This window comes from Thermobia domestica, chromosome 2, assembly GCF_964235325.1.
Source record: "Thermobia domestica chromosome 2, izTheDome1.hap1.1, whole genome shotgun sequence".
NCBI lineage: Eukaryota > Metazoa > Arthropoda > Insecta > Zygentoma > Lepismatidae > Thermobia > Thermobia domestica.
Genome location: NC_137455.1, coordinates 68,267,381 through 68,284,720, shown reverse-complemented (window position 1 = coordinate 68,284,720; position 17,340 = coordinate 68,267,381). Strand labels below are relative to the sequence as shown.

General features: G+C 37.2%; 1 protein-coding gene across 1 annotated transcript in view; it reads right to left on the bottom strand.

Moving 5' to 3' along the window:
- Positions 1 to 17,340, bottom strand: part of LOC145672610 (BTB/POZ domain-containing protein 2-like) — a 72,833-nt gene that overhangs the window by 34,777 nt on the left and 20,716 nt on the right. Inside the window, exon 2 of the mRNA XM_081741771.1 lies at positions 16,138 to 16,254. Within this exon, the coding sequence (XP_081597897.1) occupies positions 16,138 to 16,254 (117 nt within the window). The remainder of the gene's footprint in view (positions 1 to 16,137; positions 16,255 to 17,340) is intronic.

Genomic DNA, 17,340 nt, shown 5'->3' with positions numbered 1-17,340 from the left:
TTGACAACATCTTGATAGCCGTTAGTCATATTTTAATTCAATTTCCGAATTGTAGCGTCAAGTATGCAAGCCCCACATACCTATAGTTTATTTTCCCATACCTCGGTATCCATAAGGCTTACCGAGTTGCAGTTTTCAGAAAAAAAAAAACAGTTCTTTACATTTTAGAGACATGTATTTCCATATATCTAAAACGCAGAAATTAAGTACCGCATTGGAACTCCATTGGAGTACTCACTTACTTTTGCATAGCAGGGTAAAAACGCCAGTGGTTCTCACTTTAAGGTTGAAAACATACTATTTTGTCTCTTCTCTGAGCATCGTGAATCTGTCGGACCTGTACCATAGTTGGAAAGACTCACTGACCCTTCCTATAATGACCATGTAGTTAGAATTAAAAAAGGAGTAGCCGTTGGAGGAAAAACAATATTTTAAAATCCTTGCACCAGTAGTCGTCACCTTAAAATCAAAATGTTCCAGTAGTAGTCAGGATTTTCTACCAGTGTTCGTCACTCAAGTAACTTGACATAATTTATTCAAAAAACGCACTGTGTATCAGTTTAGGGTTAAGAATACAATATAAAGTAGTAAGCTTAATAACTTTGCATCACTTTTAGCACTCAAGAAATAAAATAAAAACGTTTTTACATACTTTTTAAAGCAATTTCAGAGAGAAAAATATTAACTGAATTCAAAAGTTAACTGTATATCACTTCCACGTTAAGAGTACAATATTAAATACTATGTTTAATAACTATACGTCACTTTAAACTCTCAAGAATCAAAATAAACGTTTGTACATACATTTTAAAAACAATCTGAGAAACAAAATAAGTTAACTGAATTCAAAATTTAATTATACATCACCTTAAGCTTGAGAATACACTATAAAATACAGAGATTAATAAAAAATGAAATCTTTAAGTTTAACGTCCCACGATTATGCCGGTTAGGCTACAGGAGACGGAGATAATGAGAAATGAGTGAAATGGTGGAATGAAGAAAGTGGGAGGAAACGGGAGAACCCCGAGAAAACCCACGAGCACGGTGTTTGTCCACTACAAAGTCCACACGGCGCGAGTTGGGATCGAACCAGGGACCCCAAACACCGGAGGTTAACACTCTACCACTGAGCCACCGCGCCCCCCTGAGATTAATAATAATGCATTACTGAAAAATGAAAACAAAAATGTTTTAGCTACCTATATTGTATTTACATGTTACCGGTATTTCTCATTAACTTTTTTTTTTTGATACCTCATGATCAAGTGTAGGGATGCGCAAGAGAAAAGATTTGAGATTGTCTCCTCTCGAAAAGGTGCCGCGAAAATTATGTCTCGTCTCTAAAACTGGATCCGTTTCTATTGGAAGAGCTCTATCTCGTCTCGAATTTCGTAACAAAAATTCTGTCTCGTCTTGTCTCGTGCGCATCCCTAATCAGGTCCATAGCCAAAAACTTCATTTCGGAGAGGGTTCGATAGGGCTTTGGGATATCCGAATTTAGATATAGATAATCGATATTGACAAACTATCGAAACTTGTTCGAAATATCGAAAAATACAGCAATATCGAAATATAAACAATATCAAAAATCGAAAATATAGAAATATGAAAGAGATCAAAAATATGGATATATCGATCAAAAATGGATATATGATCTTGGAATACGATTTGGTGGAATAATGAGGGAGAAAAATAATCATTGATTAAATATTAAATTGAAAAGAAATAAGAGCCTGACGCTCAAATACTTATTTATCCGGCACCCATCTTGATCCCCATAAAATATCATGAAGTGCTTGATTGATTCTAAACCCAATAATAGTAATAGTAATTTAACAACAAACACAGAATATATAATTTACGCACCTTGAAATGTAGAAATTAATGATTGTAATCCCCAGCTTTCCAATAGACGTTTGATTTCTCCAAATGAAGATTCGGATATCTTGTTTCTTCTCAAGCAATAATGGGTTACAATAATCAGTTGCAGTCCAAAGCCAAGTCACTAAGTTAAGCATGAAAATAAAGAATTCATTAGTTAGATGCATACAAAATCCTACGCATATAAATCCGAATCTACTTGTATTAAATTGTAAATTTAAACAAACTAAATTATACTACTTTGGAAAGCGTCTCCAAATATAATGTTTTCATTCTAAAGTGAAGGAATTTTTAAAATCGGATGACCCGTTTGCGCTGTACACTCGCTATGCGTCCAATGTGAAATGAAAATGCAACATTGCCATTTACCTGGACCCACAACGTAAGTGAGTGAAGTTACTGTCATTTACGCTAACATGTCGATGGCCAGCCCCCGTTTCAAACAGTAACTTCATTCACTTATGTTGTGGGTCCAGGTAAATGACAACGTTGCATTTTCATTTAAAATTGGGTGCATAAAGAGTATACAGCACAAACATCTCGTCCGATTTTTTTTAAAAAGTGTTCACTTTAGATTGAAAACGTCATATTTCGAGATGTTTTTCCTCTTACATTTTGTTGTAACTCTGATAATAACAGAGTTATCCTATGTCAGGGAACGTTTGAGACATCCTGTATACATCATAAGAAGTTCCTTTCTAAATTCTACACGGATGTGCTTTCATTGAATGTGAGGTGGGTGATACACATTAGGCCTTTTGGGAGTACGTCACACGGACGACCGTAATTTTGTGTTCAAAATTTTTATGAATTGATGGGATATGTGATACATATGGCCACGGACTAGAATTTTCTCAGTATGTCAAATATGCAATCAGATTTCATGCAGCTTAATTTGGTGAAAAGCTATTGCCAATTGAACGTTACATTTACCTCTTTCTTGCAGATGTTGAACCATGCCGTTAGCACGTGAGGAATGGATCGAAATAATCAAACTGTGGGGCGGGAGGAGTATATGTGCAGTGGTTGCCGATTGCAGTCATCCACAATGTGACTCTGTGTCACATGTTTCAGTGTCACAGTAATTAACTAAATTTGAGAAGACGGGGACATTCGTGAACATACATCGTAGCGGTTCAAACTCGCGGAACCTTTTTCCTTCCCCATTTTGAACCGGTACATGAAAATGCCATTTTCTCCATGTTTGCCTGCGCCGATTTTGAAAATTCCTTCACTAATCGATTTCTCTCGTCGAGTACTACAAGAAACAGTTAAAATCTCGCGGGCCCTTTTTTCTTCCCCATTTTGAACTGATACATGAAAATGCCATTTTCTTCATGCTTGCCTGCGCCGATTTTGACAATTCTTCACTAGTCGATTTCTCTCGTCAAGTACTACAAGAATCAGTTAAAATCTCGCGGTTCTTTTTCATTCCCCATTTTGAACCGGAACATAAAAACGAGATTTTCTCTATGTTTGCCTGCGCCGATTTTGAAAATTCCTTCACTAATCGATTTCTCTCGACGAGTACTACAAGAATCAGTTAAAATCTCGCGGAACCTTTTTCCTTCCCCATTTTGAACCGGTACATGAAAATGCCATTTTCTCCATGTTTGCCTGCGCCGATTTTGAAAATTCCTTCACTAATCGATTTCTCTCGTCGAGTACTACAAGAAACAGTTAAAATCTCGCGGGCCCTTTTTTCTTCCCCATTTTGAACTGATACATGAAAATGCCATTTTCTTCATGCTTGCCTGCGCCGATTTTGACAATTCTTCACTAGTCAATTTCTCTCGTCGAGTACTACAAGAATCAGTTAAAATCTCGCGGTTCTTTTTCATTCCCCATTTTGAACTGGTACATGAAAATGCGATTTTCTCTATGTTTGCCTGCGCCGATTTTGAAAATTCCTTCACTAATCGACTTCTCTCGACGAGTACTACAAGAATCAGTTAAAATCTCGCGGAACCTTTTTCCTTCTCCATTTTGAACCGGTACATGAAAATGCCATTTTCTCCATGTTTGCCTGCGCCGATTTTGAAAATTCCTTCACTAATCGATTTCTCTCGTCGAGTACTACAAGAAACAGTTAAAATCTCGCGGGCCCTTTTTTCTTCCCCATTTTGAACTGATACATGAAAATGCGATTTTCTTCATGCTTGCCTGCGCCGATTTTGACCATTTCTTCACTAGTCGATTTCTCTCGTCGAGTATTACAAGAATCAGTTAAAATCTTGCGGCCCTTTTTTCTTCCCCACTTTGAACCGGAACATGAAAATGAGATTTTCTCTATGTTTGCCTGCGCCGATTTTGAAAATTCCTTCACTAATCGATTTCTCTCGACGAGTACTACAAGAATCAGTTAAAATCTCGCGGAACCTTTTTCCTTCCCCATTTTGAACCGGTACATGAAAATGCCATTTTCTCCATGTTTGCCTGCGCCGATTTTGAAAATTCCTTCACTAATCGATTTCTCTCGTCGTGTACAAGAATCAATTAAAATCTCGCGGTCGTCTTTTCTTCCCCATTTTGAACCGGTACATGAAAATGCGATTTTCTGCATGTTTACCTGCGCCGATTTTGAAAATTGTTTCAGTAATTTATTTCTGTTGTCGAGTACTATAAGAATCAGTTAAAATCTCGCGGGCCCTTTTTTCTTCCCCAAGCCAATATTTTTGTATATTTTGAATGTATTCAAGTATGGAACAAAAGTATTATATAATTCCCTTAGTAGGTTTCTCAACTTCATATTTTTCAACTTAAATTTTATTTATTTTAATTATTTATTTTCTTGTGACTCAATATTTAATTGCAATCGTTCATTGGGGAGAAGGGTGGCCATTCTCAAATATATAAATATAGTATTCTTAAAATTTATGTGTTCTCGTACTATTAGTTTCTTCCACTAGACCTGGAAATTGAAAAATTAATACCTGGAAAACCTGGAAAATTCAGGGAAATTGAGTTCCATATTTATGTATGAACACTGCTATTTACAATTTTTTTTTTCGAATAGGGAGAACTGTACAAAAGGGTGTTTTGGGAATGGTATAACAATAGGTTTCTGGGAGTGTTGTTCGAAATGAAATCTTTAAGTTTTACGTCCCACTATTATGCTGGCTAGGCTAAAGATAACGGGGTGTTGTTCGCAGTGTTGAATTCAGACATTTACACCCGGGGGGGAATGTCAACTGCTCGGGGGAGGGTTATTTTTCTGTATTTTTTTCAAGAAAGCAGCATATTTAACAATTCCATTCACATACACATCTTACCTAATATTGAGACTAATTGCTGATAAATATTCAATGAGATTATAATTTTAAGAAAACAATCGTTTGATTTCATCTAAAACATTAAATAAAGACTGGCAAAAATAGTTTACACTAAACTTTCCTGCTATTTACAGTAACTATTTTTATTATTTCCTATATTCAGTAATTACTGTTTGTTACTAATGTAAAAATTTTTAAAAAGATTTAAATTAACTGAAATATTTTTTCTCCTAAAACAAACATACTTAGGAATATCTTAATAAAAAGTTATCATTCTTTCTCACACTTCTGATTCTAAATCAAACATATTAGCCTTGGTTTCTTCACTGCATATACATCAATAGTTTAGTTGACGAAATCTTCAGTAGGATTAGTGCCATGTCGTGGAAAATCAGCGCTTGGCGCGAGAGTATACGACGGCATCCCCGTATATATGAATGAGGTCGACAGACTAGCCGCCAAAGGTGGGAAAATTTTAAAAAGTAAACCCTGCTTTTCCTTGATTTTGAGCACTTTTCATTACTTTTTTCCTTTCATTTTATATATGTCCACATGTATTTCATTCCTCTGTTTTTCTTTCCTTCTTTTCTTTTCTTTTTCCCTCCCGAATTTTTCACCCCTTACTTCGGCGCCCGGGGCCGTCGCCCCGCTTGCCCCTCCCCCATGGAACGGCACTGAGCAGGATCTTGGCCACCTTCAATAGCAATCTTTCACTTATATACTATTATCATATTGATAAATTCTATATAAGTCTCTAATCAAGGAGGGATAACTGTTCCTCCCTGATCCCTCTAAATGACGCCCACTGAATCTCACCCTTTAACTGAATTATTTTTAATTAAAGAAAGATGTGTTTACTTTAACAATCGTAAAACACATTTACGTCTGTTACTTCCGATGCGAGAAATGGGATTTAGGCGCCCTATTTCAAATAATGTAGGAACTGTATATTTTCAAGAACTGAAGTCTGCTGACATGAGAGATTATATGGAATGATCGAAAGATCTTTCCTTTCGTATCTCAACCTGTGCTAGTGCTACCTACTAATATATAATATAGGGCGAGAGTATAGTACCTACTAAAATACAAACCTTTCTTCAACAGTTAACAATTTCATGTTCTGCCAAACTCAGTCATAGCGTTAAGAAATACAAGTTTTATTCACTATTTGGTATTCTATCTTAGATGTTACATGTTAACATTTATATAGAATGGGTCTGCGTCATTTATATGTATATTGAGAGATCGGATTTCGTCTGCACGTACACGGACAGAAAAGCAAATAATTGGGTGAAGTAATTTCTACATTTTGTGACTGAAATTTTGGGAGTTTCTCCGGGGGGGAATGAATTTTCTTCGGGGGGGAGATTCCCCCCGGGCTACCCCCTGAATTCAACCCTGGTTGTTCGGTGGGGGTCAATGTTGCCAATTTTGGGTAAAGTCGCTAAATAAGGGGAATTCGACCTCAACGATAGCGTAGGTTGACCATAAAATTTTCAGTTAAAAACGGGACAGGTTCTTGCAACCCTATACGCTTTTTCACGAAGCTTTGCAGCCCTTGTAAACAATGCAGACGACAGTGTGTAAATGTTGCCAACTAACAGACTAAAAAGTTTATAGAAAACCTCGAGCTAACAAGTTAAGAAACAAACCGAAGAGCGGGAGATTGAAAATGAAATGGCAATGACTTCTGATATATTACCAAGATGCATCTTCTTTCTCCTGAATCTTTGAAGTAGCATATAAATATAGACACAGAACACTAGGAAGCATGGCTACCCGCAGTGGGGAAGGGGGAAAGGGGATGTTGCCTCCCTTTGTTTTGAAAGGTTTTTGGAAGTGCATGTCAAGACATACTAATTTGCTTACTTAAATGTTGTAACACTTAATATATTCATATTAAATACTATAGTATCTGGTATTACGGATTATTTACTTTAGTTAAAAAGCATACGCGCGTAAATAACTGTTGTTTTACTTGATGTATTATGTGCCCTCGTGTATCAAAATATTGTGTATTCGCGACTGAGTTTGTGTGTCGGTCTTTTGTCCTCCCCTGGAATCGGTATTTTACCCCCTTGAAAAAGTCCTGCGGATGTCCATGCCTGGAAGCCGGGCTGAACAATCTCTTAAATTTTCCCTGTAACTGCAAATCATGGCTAATCGTGGTTGACGATAAATCCTCGTCCTTTGATATCAGGGAGTTCGCATTAATGGTTCAAAATATTCAATTTATCACTACTAATTTTTATTTAGCCTGCCCATAGCGTCAAGGGATAACATGGAAAATTAGAATCAGAGCTATTGGATCTTACTATGTTCTCTAGTCTCTGTTGTCTTACTATGTTTATTAGCTTGACTAGCAGATCTACTAAAACATATGCTCTTTACTCCTGTCCATTTCAAGACTGTTTCGGATCACTACGTAACTCTCAAGTAGAGGCAAGAGAACATGTGGATCAAATAATTGTTCATTTAAAAAAAGCGAGAGAGTTTATTTATTGAATATATTACAATTTTAGTATCCCTTGAAGATTTTTTCAGATATTTTGTTACTCCTGAGAACGGACAATCATTCTTGCGACTCTTAAATGTTCATTTAAACCTTACCGTACCAAGCCTAACTCGTCAACGTTGTTTACAAAGCTGGGGTCTTCTGGAGACCCCAAGTATTATTTTAATTTCTCAACATAGTGTTGCAACTCAAATTATTATTATTATTATTATGTCTAAAAGCTTACCTAATTTAAATGTGCATTGTTGACATCAAATATTATGTTTACTTTAACAATATTCAGTTTTTCGTACAATTTTATACTTTTGTGTTCGTAAATCTGAAATACAAGTTTAGCAATGGAGCTTTTACATTTTCAAGTATGTTTTTATTTTTTGTATTTTTTTAACGAACGCATCGTTGATCTAATTATGTAATAGATAGTATATCCCAAACGGATGCAGGACACACATAAAAATTGAGAATAAATTGATTCTTATAGTTGCAGCAGTATCACTAAATACAAGGTGACCAGAACTTTAACTTTCAAAAACGGGACGCATACGAATCGGCGACGGGGGGTGGGCGGAGGGGGACTCAGCAGGGACTTCAATTTACAAAATATACAAGTAAGAATGATAACACAGCGTTTCCAACTTAAGTACAGCACAACAATACTTTTAACTACTTGAACACTCAGAATTCCAACTCAATTTCCACATGAACCACAGAACACTCAATTCCCACTGGAACATTCAGAAGTTTTAGGCACGGCTGAACCTCCCCAGTGAGTGTTGGTACGGAAGAGGTAGAATTTGCATTGACCATTTAAATTTTGAATAATTACGGGACAAAAAGGTCATTTTTGCTTAAAAACGGGACATTTAGGCGTCCCGTTTGAGATTCAGAAAAAAACGGAACAGCGGTTGAAAATAAGGGACTGTCCCGGCTAAAACGGGACGTCTGGTCACCTTGAATCACTCTCTGGGGTCCCTAGAGGGTATGTTAAGGGTTAAACCCGATCGTTTCTTTTAATCGATATGCGAATCATAACCAGGGGTAAAAGTGTGGGGGAACGCGGAAGAACGCCATCCCCGACCTCGGAAAAATATGTACGGCGTCCCTCAGTTCCTAAAAAATTAAAATGGGCAAGGATAGGCGGGGGGACGGCGTGACGTCATGCCGCTTGCTACCGTCCCCCTACCTTTACAGATCCACTTTTACCCCTAATTATAACATACAGAATTAACATCAGACGTTACGCTACTTCGAATCGGTGAAATAGCTTTTATCTTTCTTTCTTACTTATCTTTAAAATAATAGGCCTACAACTTTTTATATCCAATTATCCGAAGTATAATGCATTTAATATATTAAATAGACATATAGTACTAGGGCTCAGTTTTTCTTTTGGGTAATATAATGGACATTTGCAGCCCAGTTAACTGAAACTGACTAAACAGTCTGACTACGATTAAAAAAAAAAAAAAAACGAAATATAATCAGAAGTGAGCAACACTGACAATAAGCCAAATGACCATTATTCTTCCATAAGAAAATAGTCCCCAAGAAATTCCACTTGTTCAACCTAGGTAGCAATTATTGTATTTTTAAATCACACTAAGAACATTTTAGTTTCAATTAAAAGCACATCCCTACATGTGGATTGATATCTTACACAAAAATATTAAATTTAACAAGCAAACAGCCACAACCACTGACAAATACCCAGAGCGCGCGCTATAGTTGATGATTGTCATGCAGGCAGGAAGGTTACCAGTGAAGGATTACATGCACGTGCAGAAGCAGAAATATTGCGGGAAACAGACGAAGCATTTTCTCCTGCACCAATCACTGCATACTCGTGCGCGGAGTGATACAAATTGAGTTACGCGGTTTGTTTTTGAAAGGTGCAAAGGTACGTGAAAAAGCGAGTAGACTTTTAGATCTACCTTTGTTCTTATCAGTGCCTTGATATCAGATTTCCTCCTCTCTCTCTTTGTTACAGAGCGGGTACTTATGAAAAAGGAAAGACACGTTGAAATTTGCTCAACACACAACCAACTGCTAAAACCTCTGCTGCCTTTCGAGCAGTACTGCGAACTATAGAGTATGTTTAATATAGGGAATTTCAGTTCAATTTTTGCCTCTTTGTTATTATTAATTATTAATACTTTTAAAAGGAGTAAAGATACTGGGTTTGTTATTTACTTCTTTCATTTACATAGAACGGGACGAATACTACTTTTTCCATCTACTGACGGGACGGCCGGGACACGCCACTAAAACGGGACTGTCCCGGTCAAAACGGGACGTATGGTCGCCCTACGATAGCGACAAAAAATATTTTTTTCCGATTGGAGACTTTTTTGGGTGATTTTTAAATGACGATTTACCTACTTACACATTTAGCGACTTTTTGCTCCAAACAAAATGTTCATCTGTAGAGAAGCATTATTAGTTCAAAACAGTTTTTACGTTCTTTTTTTCTGTCTGTTTGTTTTAATCAGCGCAACTGATGAAGAGTTTGGAAATACAGCATACTCACTGCCCCACAATCCTGCATTATGTTACCCTTGCCCTCTAACGAAGAACAACTACAAACTTGATGTCCTTTAGTTCGCAGAGTTTCCGTTGAGAAACACACGTAATACATCATTACCGATAGCAACAAGATTAGCTATAGATTGCGTGAATAAAGGCGAAGAAGATGTTTGTTATATTTGTCCTTTGGGGTCTTTTAATTATTCTGCACTTTTTCTTTTACAAAAAAATTGCTTAACGTAAGTACTGTAGTGTTAATTATTTCGGAACTATTTTGACCACAATATGAACAAAAGTACCCGAAACAACCTGAAATGATCCCTGAATTAAAGGATTGGTTGCGCCCTATTTACAAAGATGTGAGTAGAACCAGCGGCGCAAATCTGTCTTCAACATTGGGGGGGGGGGGGGTAAGACCGTTACCATACTTTTTTTGACGATGTCCAAAATACTTATGAAGTTGAAAAACAATGTTGTGGAGGATCAGAGTTGTCTTCAGCGTTGGGAGGCTGCAGATTTGAGGCTTATTCTGGGGGACATCTATTTTATCTCACGTTCCTTTGTAGCAATCGGACAAAAATAATCAAATTTCTCCCAAAAAACACATTTCAAATCGGATTATTGGGGAGAAGTCCCCCTCAGTTCCAAGATTGGAGGGGACATGTATCCGTCATCCCCCCCCCCCCGGATTTGCGCCAGTGAGTAGAACATATTGTTTAGTTTACATCTACAACTTTAAAACAATGCTTATAGACAATGAATTTCTCTATTATTTTTTATAGCGACTTTTCACCCAAAATTGGAGTCGTCATATCCCGTTTCGCAAACTTATTGCCAACATTTTGGAAACTGGTTGCGAAGAGAGCTACAATGGATGAGTCGAGTTATTTCGTCGCTTCCGCTGTGAACCTAAGTACAAGATTCCAAAGAGATTAAGAAAAAATGAAATGAAACCTTTGAGTTTTACGTCCCACAGTTATGCCGGTTAGGCTAAAGGAGACGCTGATGATAAGCAATGAATGAAAGGTGGAATGAAGAAAGTGGAAGGAAACGGGAGAACCCCGAGGAAACCCACGCACAAGGTGTTTGTCCATCACAAAGTTCATTTGACGGGGGCTGGGATCGAACCCGGGACCCCAAGTACCGGAGGTGAACGCTCTACCACTGAGCCACCGCAGCTCTTAAGAGATTAAGAGTCACAAACATAGTCACTTTCAATTTTGTAATATATATAGGTCTATATATTGCATCACTGACTAATAACTAAAATCCTTGGATTGTATATATAAAAGTCGCCCCCTGCCCGTAAAAAGCTTCATTCGAACTCGGAATCGAACAATTGCATCTGTAAAACAGTGCTGATTTGATTTTAACGTTCCTTTCAGCAGCAAGGCTGTATGAGACGTGGACCTACAGATTAACGTGGAATCCGAACCACATAAGCTCCGGCCGGGAATCGAAAAAATGAAATGAAATCTTTGAGTTTTATGTCCTACGGTTATGCCGGTTAGGCTAATGGAGACGGTGATGAGTAATGAATTAAATAGTGGAATGAAGAAAGTGGGAGGAAACGGGAGAACCCCGAGAAAACCCACGCACACGGTGTTTGTCCACCACAAGGTTTACTTGGCGGGGCTGGGATCGAACCCGGGACCCCAAGCACCAGAGGTGAACCTTCTACCACTGAGCCACCGCGGCCCCCGGCCGGGAATCGAACCCGGGTGTCCCACGCCAAAGGCGTGTTCACTAACCACTTAGCCACGAGGGAGCTCATCTATAAGGCAGTGTAAGCAAACAAAAAAACGCACACTGAATGTTTGCGCAACTGAGGATCAAAACATTCTCAATGGAGTATGAGAAATAGTTAACGCCAATCAAAGTGTGCTTTTGCTTATTTATTACTTCGTTAATACTTAATTCCTTCTAGAAATAGTGAAACTATACTATGAAGAAACACTAATAAACTAATAACAATTACGTTGTATTTCTTACCACACCACGACCATTTTTACCACCCATAGAATTTGAACCTAGTACTATACTGCATTAGTCACGCCGTAACGAAAGATGAACACCTGGCACTCGTAGCTGTTGAAGCTGTGTTGTAGCTACCTGTATATCACGCGGCCTGCGTTGGTACTCCTCAACATAAATACCTCACAGCCCAAAGCCAGGAAACATCACAGACAGAAGACAGGGGCACAAGCAGTGCCTGACACTTCACGAACTCTAAACCCGCCAAGACTCAACTCAACATGACCTTCAATTACGTTCTAGAAACCAATGCTAAGGCACAAACTTACCAACTTCCTATATGAAAACACAAGAAAAAAAATCTAACTTTTTTGGTTCCAAAGTGATGACATAACAATAATACTAAAAAGGTTTTAATTTTCAGTAACCCAAACATTAATTAACTAGGGAACATAACAAAGCAAAAATAAATAAAAATAAAAATAAATTAAATTAAAAAATAAAAATCTGACAAGTAAACTCTCCCTGACTACTTTTTTTTTTAAATTTCAGTGAGGCTGTAAAATATGTCAGTATCTTCGTAAAATATATATATTTCAATGTAAACAAGTTCTTTAAACAAAAGAAAGCTTTGTAGTAGAGCGCTTACCTCTGACGCGTTAGGTCCCTGGTTCGATTCCTGCTCCCGACAAATAGCCTTTTGGTGAACACTGTAGGTGTGGTTATTCTTAAGACTTTCCAGTTTCCTTACATTTTCTTGATTCCACCATTATCATGTATCTCATTGTCACCTTCTCTCTTACATTGATGTACAATCATGGGGCGTTAAACTAAAAGCAAAAAAAAAAAAAAAAATTTGCAAATATCCTAGTAAAAATGAGTTTTCTAGACTACACAAGTGGCCCCGCGTAGGGTAGTCGTTAGCGCTCTCGCCTTCGGTGCGAACGGTTCCGGGTTCGATCCCGGGGGAGAACTCGGTCGAAAAAGTATCAAAAGATTTTAAGTCCAGCCATCCTGAATGAGGTTTCCTTGGGTTTTCCTCATTCACAGCAGGCAAATGCCGGAGTGGTACCTAACATATAGGTCCCAGGCCGTTTTCTTCCTTCCCCAATCCTTTCTTCCCTTCCTTTCCCCGGATAGTGTACTCGCCGAGGAAAGTCATCCCTCATATGGGGTAACAAGGCCATTGATGCCGAAAGCCCAGAAATCTAAATCCTAAATCTTCACTACACAAGGAAATTTCCGCGCTGAAAACGGTTTATTAGCAATTATGTTAAGCAGTCCTGTAGTAAATCTGCACCAAGTAATAAATCGTCACATATAAAATGGAATGAATAAACACATAACATTCATTTTGCTACCTTGAAACATAATATGTTTCAAAACATTAATATTCAAAGTTTTTTCAAAATTCAGATTCACCCATTCCATTCTCCTCAATCATTTACGAGTTACAATAGTAAGAATTGTAGTCATAAACTACATTACTTACTTAGTACTATATTAAAGCAAGTTACACTAAAAGAATATATAATTAATGGAATATTTAACTAAAGTAATAGTTAACTATTGTACTTACCCAGGCTTTTGTTTCCTTCCTCTCTTCTGTTCCGTTTGTAAACAACCTCGTTTCGCAAGCAAAAGACGATAGTTCAATGACGTCAGCCATGGCGAAAGAAAGAGTGTCTATAGGCGGTCTGGATCTTACACACAGATGGACGTATATAACGTATAGCTGAAGTATTTAACATACGTATACGTATGTAAAATACGGAAAATTGTTAGATGTCAGACATCCTGCAGCGACATGATGTAACATCTAAGCGGGTAAAAGGCAGTACCTCTGTAGTATATGTATAAAGTACGCTCCGTACAGATTTCCTTAGTAAACATAACGAATCCTTGTATTTGTACAATATACCGCTGTCCGGATAATGGATTTTTCTCAGTGTACCATACTTGGCCGAGGTAATCGCAGAATAACGTACATATGTACACTCATGTCCAAAATTATTATCGCATGTCTATAAATATGTTTTTGCAGGGATATAATTTGATAACGAATTCGTCCGGTATTTCTTATAATGTTAGTATGTGTATAATCGAGAAAGACATATACGTGGCAAATTTCATGTCAAAAGAGCAGTAAATAAGAACAATAAAACGAAAATAAATTTTTTCTTGTTCATTTAGAATTATTTTATTTTACTCATTCTAATTTTCGTATTTATAATTCTTTTCCTATGAAATTTACCACAAATATACATTTCCCGATTATATCAGTATTAAAAGTACCCTGCAAAATCATTCTCAAATTATATTCTTACAAGAAGACAGTTATAGATATGCGATAATCACTTTGGACATGAGTGTACATATTAGCATTACAATCTTATAAAACCCGTGATCGTAACGAAGCAAGGTAATAATAATAATCCAAACAGGATTAGCTTGGTACAGAGTGTATGTAATTAAGATGTTTTGTTTCTGTGGTGGTGAACTTAAGAGCTCCATAAATCAGGGTGTCCCTTATTTATGAGGAAGCCAAAGCATTAACAATTCCAGAATATCAGAGCACACGAAAAAGGCCCAAACAATCATGTTAAGCACAGTTTGATGCAGAGTTTTGACAGAGATTGCTGCTATCTCCCTTCGGATTCTGTCCACCGGTTCATTGGTGGTAGTGGGCTTTGTGGTGTACGCCTTCTTCTTTAGATAACCCGCAGGAAATACTCCACTGGAGTTACATCGTAAAATCTTATTAACCAATGGATATAACCGAATCTGGAGATGACGCGTCCCGGGAAGTGTCACTGACACTACTGCAGTATGATTGATATCACCATCCTGCTGCATCTACATGTCTCTTAGGCCAAGCTGTCTCATTTCGGGAATTGTGTTTTACCGCTCGGAGATGATTGTGACGGTGTCATTATGTTCGTTCTCAAAAAAATAGGGACCTATCACACAGGCATGACTCACTGCACACTACACAGTAACCCTGATACTGTGCCATGGTGTCTCTTGCAACAATTGCGTATTTTGTCTAGTCCAGAATGAACAGTTTTGTTTATTGACATAACAACTAAGGTGGAAATAAGTTTCGTCGGACTTGATAAGGTGTTGCTCAAAGTCATCACCTTTGATGATTAGACAAGCACAGAATATGGTTCGTTAAACCTTACCTTGGTCTAACAATTTGTGTACCACTTGTAGCTTGTATGGGTACTATTGTAAGTTCTTTTTAAAGATTAGTCGCACACTGGTACTTGGAATATGCACTTGAAGACACGATTGCCGAGTTGGACCTTGGTCCAGGGCATTAAACATACGCTCAATGTTTATTGCACTATGCAACAATCGAGGTTTCCCAGGAGGCCATTATTCGCGTTTGGGATCTCACGAAAGTTGTGAACAGCACGCAGTATGACGTTTCGAGATGGTGCTGTCTGTTTCTTAAAATGTTGATTAAAACGCAGTTGTTCTGTGATGATGGAGCTTCCAATACTTAAGAACGCCTATATGACGTACGAAATTTCAACGGCAGTCCACATCACGATGATTCGCTGCTACAATAAATAGAACATGTATCAGTAAGTCCCATTATTGTGCTTATTGTTAAGTTATATGAGAAACAGGTATGACTGTCATTGCTCGCAGTATTCAAAATATAAATATGTCTCATAGGCCCACCCTGTAATAATGTAGAACTTGTTTACAGTATATGTAAAATATAATGTACTGTTAAATAAAATATAGTATTTATTGTTTCTCGTGTCTTAACGGTGACATACATATTCTTAATAATGACACAATAGTACCAACTGTGACGCATGACGCTTTTAATAAAATGAAAGCTTAAGAAGCATTTGAATAACAATGAGACTTATTCAATATAGGTCTCGATAGGTATGTATTATTCAATTATACTTACTTCCTGAGACTTATTCAATAGGAATGTATACTCACTTCCTGTTTCGGTTCAACACCCACCAGGAACTTGCAATCACTCCACTGAGCCGTGTCAAGTATATATTTACTTCTCTGAGCCCTTGACTTCATGGTTTGCCACATCGATCCTGCCATCTGTAACCAAGAAGTTGAAGATAATAAAATAGCTTAGTGTTATGTAATGTAAAGCTAATCGAAAATTAACAAGATAGTTATTCTACAAAACATAATTAAACCAAACTGAAGAATTTGGAATGAAAATGAATGTAGAAGAACGAAAGTATCCGTGATAGGAACAAAAAGCCCGGTGCCTACTATAGAACTTGGAGGGAATAAAGTAGAACAGTGGCTAGTTTTAGATATCAAAATAGTGTTATTAGTGAAGATTACAAAAATTGTAAATTGTAAATAAAAGGGTAGGAATGGTGAAAGAAGCCTTTGAGAAAAAAAAGAAGAATTTGTTTAGAGGCTTGAAGCTTTCAAAATATGTGCAGGGAATATTTGGGTTGAGCAGTGAGGAGCTGCTAGAAATACTGACGATTAAAAATAACGATAAGGTAAATAAGAACAAAGAAGAATGAGGTTAGGCCGCCATTTGCGAGAGAATTGTAACCATTAAGACGTGGTAGAAGGTATAGTTACACGAACACAAAGGAGAATGGGAAAAGATTACAATTGAATCATGATTTGTTAAAACAACGCCAGTCACTATTTTAACGATTTTAATGCTCACTAATTTTCAGAGTCTGTATGGATAGGACTATCATTTACTGTTAAAACAACAACGAAACACAATATTCATGAAGAGGAAATAAACGACACTTGAAAAGCAGGAAAACAATTAAAATCATTAAAATAACGACTAATGTTGTTTTAAGAAATATTAATTCAAGTGATGAAGGATTAAATTCCATCAGAACGCTACTTTTGTTTCAATAGTAGAAAATGGAATATGGATAGCTACGGTTAAATACCGCAATGTTGTGGAATGTCAGAAAGCAGAAGATAGCAACTAAATATATGTGTGTAACCTACTACTTTAATATTTTTAAACTGCGTGTAATGATGTATTATGAAACACGCTTATAGCGGCGGGTTACTCTAACTTTAGTTTCCATTCGAAACCCAATTTTCAGATTTTTATCCAATTTCTATTTCTGTTTAAACAATGGTAACATATTCTTAGCTTCTGGGAAGAACAGAAACTAGCGTCAGAGGAAA